The 9616-nt window shown below is 38.3% G+C and overlaps 1 protein-coding gene across 2 annotated transcripts; it reads right to left on the reverse strand.

The window, feature by feature from the left end:
* Positions 1 to 1646: 1646 nt before the first annotated feature.
* On the reverse strand, positions 1647 to 7655 carry DNAJC19 (DnaJ heat shock protein family (Hsp40) member C19). Of its 2 annotated transcripts, XM_003831980.5 has the most exons (6): positions 7517 to 7655; positions 6085 to 6136; positions 5930 to 6003; positions 4858 to 4937; positions 3832 to 3902; positions 1647 to 2627 (listed from the first exon to the last, which is right to left on the reverse strand). In XM_003831980.5, exons 1-6 carry the CDS (start codon positions 7604 to 7606, stop codon positions 2557 to 2559), a joined length of 438 nt encoding a protein of 145 aa, XP_003832028.1. In that variant the 5' UTR covers positions 7607 to 7655; the 3' UTR covers positions 1647 to 2556. The 2 variants fall into 2 exon arrangements, with proteins under 2 accessions (XP_003832028.1, XP_054966698.1); XM_055110723.2 differs by lacking the exon at positions 6085 to 6136 and having other exon boundaries at positions 7517 to 7648.
* Between the last annotated feature and the right edge of the window lie 1961 nt (positions 7656 to 9616).

The raw sequence follows: 9616 nt of genomic DNA on the forward strand, positions 1-9616 counted from the left end.
CAAAAAGTTAAGAGAATGGAACTCAGGATCTGAGAAAGATCAGCCATTCTCAGCATGTTGCCTTGGCTGCTTAACCTTACTAAACTTCCATTTCCTCACATGTAAAATGTACATCATAATAACTAGTCTACTGAGATAAGGGAAGAATACTTAGCACAGTGCTAGTACACTGTAAGTACTCAAATGTTACAGATCCAAGTATTTTGTAAGAAAATACCAGCAAAAGATAAAAGTTTTTTTATGGATCGTATTTGTATCAATCACCTACCATGATCTAGAGCCCTCACATGGATGACATTTAAATGTTCAGTTTGCCTAATAGCCTTCAATGAAACACGGATTCTTCTACTTAAAAAAGGTAAGCCTGGAGAAAATAAAACTGATTACTCTGCAAGAAAAAAATGTGCTCTGCTGTGCTCCTTGGTATTTTTAAGTGGTTTCCATTGTCTTAACACCTGTCTTAAAACGGGTATGTTGTTTGCACTGAACCCTCAAAAGTATTTATACCTATTAAGTTAAATTTCCCTTTTTAGAGTTAATGCTTCATTGCCTGTCGGCATATTATCACTATCTGTCTTTGAAAAATTTTCTTTTAAGTCTCAACTATTTCTTCATAAAGCTCTTGTTCAGAGAAACATTTTTTGATTTGTCCAATGGACTGAAATAAAAGGTTAGTAAACCAAAATACAGTTGATCCTCATTATTAGTAGAATTCCTTATCTGTGAATTTGCCTACTCACTAAAATTTATTTGTAACTCCAAAATCAACATCCTTTTCTGGTCATTTGTGAGTATTTGCAGAGTGACAAAAAATGTAAACCACTTTATGTGCACAAGGCAATGCTCTACCTTGTTTAAGCTCTCACACCATAAACAGATATCCTTTTTGTGGTCTATTTAGTGCCAAGTTTCATGTTTGTGCTTTTTGTTGGTGATTTTGCTGTTTTAAGATGGTTCCTAAGAGTAGTAGTGAAGCGTGCTACCTAGTGTTCCCAAATGCAAAGAAGGCCGTGATGTGCCAAGCATGAGTTAGTTTAGTGCTGTTGGCTGTTAATTCAAAGTTAATGAAATACTAAAGAATGTTTTCAAGCAGAAACAGGTCGATCAAGGTTATATACTGACTGGCAGACAATATTGTGACCAAAGGGTCACAGAATCTGTATTTCTCTTAGGAACTTGTTCCTTATTTGCTAATTCAGTGTTCATAGCCACCTTAAAGAACAGAATTACCACAAACAAGAACCAGCTGTACTTTCATGTCTCCTTGTCCCTGGAAATAATTTATCCTGCATAAAAGCCTTAGAAGCTAGTGTTTCATCATACACTAAATCATAACAGACTCCATCAGATTTTAAACAAGGGTATAGGATAGAAAACACAAAGAGCAGATATACCTTTACTTTATAAGGCAGATAAATATTACCTCCACTCTTTTTTTAACCTCAAAAGTCCTTGTATCCTCCAATAATTAAGAACCTTATGATGATTTAAGGAAGTTTAGATGGTAGGTAGTATAATTTATCATCTTAGAGCTACACATAAGAAATACTCCTGTTGAGAAATACATACTAGTTTATACCAGATGTTTTATACAGGTCCTCTTGTTAAGATCCTTATATATTTTATGTTAGACGAACAGTAAGTAATTTGCCTTTAAACATCATTTAAATTTATTAGTGTATAAATTCTAAAGAGTCCAAATTAAATATGTTGATATTGAGAACATTTCAGTTTTGCTAACAGGGTTTAAGCTTAATCATAACAATTGCAGAAGTTTGATTATGTCAAGAAATAGCCAACTGAAGGAATAATTTATAAATGGTCAGTACCTTTAAGGGGCTAGCTGAATACAATGTAAATACTCATGCCTGTAATCCCAGTACTTTGGGAGGCTGAGGCGGGAGGACTGCTTAAACCCAGGAGGTTGAGGCTGCAATGAACTGTGATTGTACCAGACCTGTACTCTGAAATCTTTATCATACTATTTTTAATGCATGAAATAAAAATGGTTTATATGTACATAGAATACACACACACACACACCCCTAGGTCAATTTCTTAGGTCTCAGTTGTGGTTAAATTCACTTTTAAATACAAGTTGCCAGGCCAGTTGCCTGTACCTGGAACAGCCTTTCCACCGAATAAGAAGAGTCCCTACTCAAACAGCTTAAGCTAATTTCCATCATACTATTTATCACATAGTCTAATTACCAGTTTATCAGTCTCCCATTAAAGTGGGGGCTGCCTGAGAGCAAGGACTCTCATCTTCACTTTGCCTTGAAAAGTAGACATAGGTCCCAAATTATCTGCTAAATGAGTAATGAACAATATTTCTATTCAGAAGGTGTGTGCTTGCCCATAATTAATATGCAAATATTCTAAACTATAATCTGATTTAAAATCCCCAAATTTAAACAAGAAAATTATACCAAGGCTTTGAGATTTAGCTTGTGCTAAATCATTTTTTAAAATTGTAGCTCTGAGGCATTTTATTATAAAAACTTAGTACTCATATACATAAACTAATATGAACTTAAAATTCATCATACATTTACTTCATTTTTTAGCTTGACCTTCTAGTAAATCTTTAGCTTCATTGATTTTGGCTGCTATATAAGGAGATCCTCCTATAGGAAGAAAGAAAAAAGAACAGTTACAATATGGATTCTCAATTTCTGCTTGCTAAAAAGCTACTCTTGTTTCAAGGACTCCAATGCTTATCTGAGGGAGATTTAGCAGAAACAGTGTTTTAATTTTTAAAAAATAACCCTGACACTGCAACTGGATGACCAAATATATGGTAATATATGTGACCAATGAGAAATGAAGTAATTTACCTGGGAGATATTTCTACAAAAATAACACCTTTTTAGAAAGCTTAAACTGATAGAAATAGGATTTCTATCATAGATATATATGTATATGCCTTTGAACTGGTGTTAGCCTATTCATGATTACAGGTCATAAATGAACATCAATTATACCATGTTATTTTAATACCATGATATTCTCAGAGGCTTCTGAGCTGTTTACTGGAAAGATCCCAGTTTGCTTTACATCCTTCTTCTGTCCAGTTTTTCTTTTCCTATTATCTACTGTCCCTTCACAATGTCATCTACAGCTGCTTTCCTACGAATCTGCTGGAGGAGTGATTCTCAAAGTATGGTCCTAAGACCAGCAAGAAATAACAGGAAATTTAGTATAAATGCATATTTATGGGGCTCCACTGCCGACCTACTGAATCAGAAGCCCTCCATATAAAACAAGCTAAATTTCATAAAAGATACTGTGAAGTAGATATCAATTATAACCCTGTTTAAAATGTCAAAACCCTTTTTATTAATGAAAGCCCTCTCCTGTATAAGTAAAAGGATACAAACACTAGAACATGAATTCTGTGGTCTATTTTTTGGTATTCAAAGAAATTCTTGCTTTCCTTCAACACAGCCAAGGCTGCATAGAAGTCTATCAGAAACGAATAAATAAATCCCATAAGTTTCTATCTAGGTAATCTCCGTTTCAAGGTATCTAAAATGGATAAGGAAAAATTACATTTTAGTTTTACGAAATTTAACGTTTTAATTATAATAAATGTAGGCCAGAAAAACCCACAAAACATAGTAATAGTAGCACTTACATCTGCTCATTCTGTAAGTAAAGTTTTCACTTAATTTCTTTTAAGACACCAAAAATATATGGCTCCAGCCTAGGAGACAGGACTTACAGATTTAAGTGTTTCCTTTCTAATAGCCAGGAATTTGAGATAAAATTATCCCATTAATAACTATTGGTCACACCAACAACATCAACGAGAATTTAATGACTACTTACCTTTGTCAGGATGATTTAAAAGCATAATTCGTCGATGAGCATCTCTTATTTTCCCTTTATTGGCAGTAGGGCTAATTAAAAAAAGAAATGGTATTTACTTCATCCTACTTCTGCATCACATAAAAAAACTGTACATAAAGGCCAATTAAAGACACTGTGAAACTGCAGTAAATTAACACAACAGTATGAAAAGCTGTTTAGAAACCTCAACACACCCAATGCGTATCCTAAATTGGGAAACTAAACTCCTTAGAAAAGTAAGGCACTCTCAAAAATGTGTTGAACTTGCAGTACCCATTACAACAGTCCTTTTATTGATAAGAAAAGCATGTTTAAGGATTTGAAAATGAAGAAGGCAGAGTTTTTTTTTTTTTTTTTTTTTTTTGAGACAGTCTCACTCTGTCCCCTAGGCTGGAGTGCAGTGGCTTGATCTTGGTTCACTGCAACCTTGGCCTCCCGGGTTCAAGCGATTCTCCTGCCTCAGCCTTCCGAGTAGCTGGGATTACAGGTGTGTGCCATTACGCCTGGCTAATTTTTGTATTTGTAGTAGAGACGGGGTTTCACCATGTTTGCCAGGCTGGTCTTGAACTCCTGACCTCAAGTAATCCACTGGCCTTGGCCTCCCAAAGTGCTGGGATTACAGACGTGAGTCACCGCGCCCGGTTGAAGGCAGAATTTCACCACAAAAAAAATGTCAGTTACAGAGAACAACACTGAACACTGTGATAATCTGCTGAGGAGTCTATCTTTAAATAAATGAAAAAGTGCCTGTGTTTTAGTAAACACTCTAGGAAAAAAGAAAAAGTGCTTAAGTGCTAGTGTGCCTTCTCATTTGAAGGATTGTTTACATCTTAAAAATAACATGAAGGAACAGTACAGTTTCATTGATTAGAATTGGTAATATCAATCTTCCTAGGACAAAATCCCCCATGACCCTCTCCTATTAAAGGAGAGAAGGTCTTTCTTATATTTCCTCATGGCTCTACAGTGGTAGAAAAATGCTAAAAATATTAGAGATTATTTTACCTTACACCTAGTATTAATGCTGCTTCCCGTTTTGTCATTTTGGGTTCAAACCCACCTCTATAATAGCCACCACTGAAGGCCTGAAAGAAGAAATGCATTTGTAAAGAAAGGTTAATAAAATAAAGTTGCTTTAAAAAAGAAGTCTGGAAATATTCACAGAACTAAGAAAAACTAAGACATTTCAGAGGACTTTAAGTGCAATTCCCGAGGTATTTTAGCTAAAGCTGAATAAAGTTTATAAATAAGTAGCAACAAGTAGTATTTTAATGATCATTAAACAGATTCATTTTTTTCCAGTCAATATGAACTATCTTAGAAATATAAGACAAAATAACAGTGTCTGAAAGCCAGGTCTTCCGGGAAAGATCATTCCAAATTAGCCATATTCTAGATAAAAATCTGCAAGAAGTGGCTCAAGAACAGAAGTCTTTTGAGACAAGAGGTTCAAGTGTATTTGAAACAAGACTTTAAGATATATATACAGAAAATACCACTATTAGGTCCTCTGACCTTGCCATGTCAGAAATCATATTGGTAAAGCCTACAATCACTCTATTCTGTTACACTTAATCACAACATATTCAACAGGTGATCACAGCCAAATCTATTCTTAACTGTGACCACAGAGAGTATGACCATAACATCAAGCCAAACCCTATAGCCTAATTAACTAGAGTGCTACCTACGTATGATGTTTGGGAGTGCCGGGGCCACATGGTAAGATCGGATCACTTTAGAATCATATACCTCTGCGTGTGCGATGCAGAGCAGATGAAGGAAAACAAGAATATGTACAGATGATGCTGAAGGTGATGGTATGTGAAAAAGTGAAACTTGGGTCTAGTGGGGTACTAGAATTGTCAAAACCCCATCCAACTCTGTCACATATAACATCTGATGTTTCAGGGTAGCACCATCACAAAGTTCAGAACTTCTATACTCTCCTTGCAGGAAGCAGGAGAATGGGTCCAAAGCAATCACTTAGAACTTCATGGATATTTGGAAATTTACCCTTCCCTAAGTGTGGCTCTAGGTTTCAAATAGAAGCAGCAAAGAATTAACAAAGTCTTACAGATTTTGGTAGGCTTTGAAAAACTTGTTTTACTTGAGGCTCCATATGCTTCATGGCTTGCAAAACGTAACGGCCTAAAACCAAAAGCAACAGAATAAGTAAACTAAATCTCCAATCTCCCCGACTTCACTTCCACCCCCAAACCATAAACAAACCTGCAAATCCTGCAGCAGCAATGGTCAGTCCAACTGCTACCACTGTACTGGCCTGGTAAGGGGGAGAAGAGTAAATATTTACTTCTCTAATTCCCACCCTTTCTCATTTTGCCCATTCTTCCATCCCCAACTCATTACAAACTGCATTTTAATAGGAGAAACAACTTTTTTCTTTTCTTTCTTTTTTTTTTTTTTTTTTTAAGAGACGGAGTCTTGCTATGTTGCTTAGGCTGGTCTTGAACTCCTGGCCTCAAGCAATCCTCCCACCTTGGCCTCCCAAAGTGCTAAGATTATAGGCATAAGCCACCATGCCTGGCAGAGAAACAACTTTTAAGGCGGAAATATTCTGTCCAGTAATCTTTAAAACTACTGCATCTGTTATACTGAATGCATTAAAGTTACAGGATTCATCATATGGGAAAGAGGGCAAGTTCGACTTGCTTATTTATCTTTACAATAGTGAAAAAGATGATTCCCTCCCTTTGAAAACTTCTTTCATCACCAGACAAATTAAGTCACATTAAAGTTCAATCAAAAGTAGTGGAAATAGGCCAGGCGCGGTGGCTCACGCCTGTAATTCCAGCATTTTGGGAGGCGAGGCGGGCGTATCACTAGGTCGGGAGATCGAGACCATCCTGGCTACCATGGTGAAACCCCGTCTCTACTAAAAATACAAAAAAAAAAAAAAAAAAAAAATTAGCTGGGCGTGGTGGTGGGCGCCTGTAATCCCAGCTACTTGAGAGGCTGAGGCAGGAGAATGGCGAACCCGGGAGGCGGAGCTTGTAGTGAGCCAAGATTGTGCCACTGCACTCCAGCCTAGGCGACGGAGCAAGACTCCGTCTCAAAAAAAAAAAAAATGTGGAAATAAGGTTTCTGCTACAGAAGGAAAAACTGTTTACAGACGGCTCCTGTAAAATTCTAACAACGCATTTTCGAGGCTAAACGTGGGCTAAACTAGGAGACTAATACCTTTGGCACTGCCCTGTTGTTTCCTAACAAGACAGGCCCAAATATGTTCAGGAAGCATGGAGAAGACATCTGTCAGCAAAAGCCAAAGAGAAGGACATAGCAAAGTGGAGCTAGTGCTGTGAAGATGTGTTAGGGCAAGGGCACTTATAATCAAATACGTTTCCACTAATCTCCGAGTCCTTGACAGCCTCTGACCTTACAGGAGTTCCAGGCAAGCAACACCTGCAGAGCCCGTGCGGACAAGAAGCTGGAGAACCGTGCAGAAAGACGATGTAAAAACACAAACCCCCAAGAGAGCGAGCCAACAGGGTTGTGTCCTGGTGAGTGTGACTCCCCAGTAACCGAAACCTCCCGCCCGGAGTCGCACTAAGGAGCACAACTTCAACTCCACACCTCCGAGGCCGGGAGCTGAGGTTGAGGCCTGGGCCGGAGGTCGCCAAGAAGACCGGAAGGCCGCACTCACCATGGCTCCGGCTGGGCTCCCTTGCTTCCACCGGGAGCACGGCTCATCCCAGCTCAGAGGCCGCGGCCAACACCTGCACGCCTTTACCATAGAGCGACGCAACCCCCAACCTCAAGCACAGGCGCCCTACGCAACACGGCAGGAGCAGCCGCAAACTAGGCTGGAAAACTGTCGTAAAAGGGGACGCGGAGGAGAAGGAAAGTCGCTCAAGCAGTGGACAGAGCGGAGAAAGCGACTTCGGGTTGGTTGAAGGGTGGGCGGATCTCTTTATTTCTGGGTGTAGGGGTGGGGCTTCTCTGTGTTTTCTGTCCTTTGCTCCTGGGCGGTGGGTATTTGGAAATTCTTGCAGGGAAGGGCATGGGCAGCCTTACTCAGACCGATTTTTTCCCCCTACATCTTAGCCCCTCGTTTTGCCTTTATTTTATGTTAATAATTGTCAAGGGTAATGAATGTAGTTAAACGTGCTGTGACATTTCCACCACGAACCCAAACAAATACGTTGTAACCCAGTGTAGGAAACGAGATGCCCAGAAAAACAAATGAAACCAACCACACTGTGTTTCAGGGATTGCTCGGTAGCATTTTTTAATGTAAAAGAACTTCATTTAAGGATGTGACTTGACAAGACTTTGTGAATATTTGGGTTTTCGTTTTGTAGAATGGGATTAAAGACAGTTCATATTCTGAACATGGAATGTCAAGATCCTACAACTGAAAAGGGCTATTTAAAAGTTTTCCTCCTCACCCAAAATAAAAAGTAGGGCTGGATTTTGCCCTTACGTGAACATCAGTTTCATACATCCCTACATAAATGCTTGAGAAGAAAAAAATAATGGAGACAATAATGGAATTTTACAATGCAATGTTTGCATGATCAAAATAAGTTTGGAGTTACTTCCCACTCAGAATTTACAGAGTGTTAAATATCCGTTTACGTTGCAATGCAATTCTGCTTTGATGAGTTGGTTAGTTATTAAACAAATATGCAAAATTTTTGGGTTTGTTTTCCTCATCTGTAAAAGCAGTTTGCATTTGATAATCCAAGAGCTCTTCTAGCTCGAAGGTTTTTGTGATGTAATTTATTGTCAACACATGATTTAAGGTGACATCCAGCACTAAGACACTAGCATTAAGTTTATAACTTCCTCTTTTGCCTCTCTTTTATCTGGTTTTTACCCAACAATTACAAAATAAATAATCAAGTGAGGCATAAGACCTTGGGACCAAATTGGCATCAACAAGCTAGAATGCTATCTGGAAAAATTTATTATGCATATTTTTGGTATGTACAAACTGTGTAATGCAGTTTCTGGAGGAATAGATTTACAGTAGACTCTAATTAGCTTTGAGACTTTACAAAACCCAGACTCAGGAAATTGGGAGTAGCAACACAGCAAGACATTTTGTTGAGCTGGAGATAGCTCTGTTTTTGGTGGCAGATCAAACTGGAGGTAACCTGGCTCTGTCACTTACTAATACTGTGACTTGGAAAAGTTATTTCTGATTGAGTTTCTTCCTCATTTGTAAAATGAAGGTAATGGTAACTACCTTGCCGAGTTTTTGTGAACGTAGAGATTATGCACATATTGTGTTCTGCTTATGGTCATCACTCAGTGTGGGGCTATTATTATGAGGGAAGCCAGAGTGCAAATTGGAGTGTAGAAGCCTTCCTCATTCTCATGATACCTCACTCATGAATCTTAAGTCTGGTTGCCTCTTACCTACCTGCCAAGATCCTAGAAACAGCCTTGAAAAGTAATCTTTTTAAATGTCCATTGACTGATGAATGGATAATCATTCCTCATTTCTTTTAGCTTCTGGTGACTGCCAGCATTCCTTGACTTGTGACTGAATCACTGCAGTCTTGTAAGCCAGCATCTTGAAATCTCACTCTGCTCCAACTTTTCCATCTTCACATTGTCCTTCTCTTCTGTTTGTAAAATCTCCTTCTGGTTTCCTCTTAAAGGATATATGTAATTGCATTTACCAGCTACCCAGATAATCCAGGATAATCTCCCCTTCTTAAGATCCTTAACTTAATCATAGTTTCCAACACTTTGCCATATAAGGTAACATTCACAGGTTCCAAGTATTAGGACC

The sequence above is a fragment of the Pan paniscus genome, chromosome 2, assembly GCF_029289425.2.
Source record: "Pan paniscus chromosome 2, NHGRI_mPanPan1-v2.0_pri, whole genome shotgun sequence".
In the NCBI taxonomy this organism is placed as follows: Eukaryota; Metazoa; Chordata; class Mammalia; order Primates; family Hominidae; genus Pan; species Pan paniscus.

Coding starts and splice junctions, on each gene's coding strand:
- DNAJC19 (XM_003831980.5), bottom strand. CDS start 7,606: ATGGTAAAGGCGTGCAGGTGTTGGCCGCGGCCTCTGAGCTGGGATGAG. Junction 6,137..7,516: donor GGAGCCCAGCCGGAGCCATG/GTGAGTGCGGCC, acceptor CCCCCTTACCAG/GCCAGTACAGTGGTAGCAGT. Junction 4,938..5,929: donor TTCAAAGCCTACCAAAATCT/GTAAGACTTTGT, acceptor TTCTTCTTTCAG/GCCTTCAGTGGTGGCTATTA.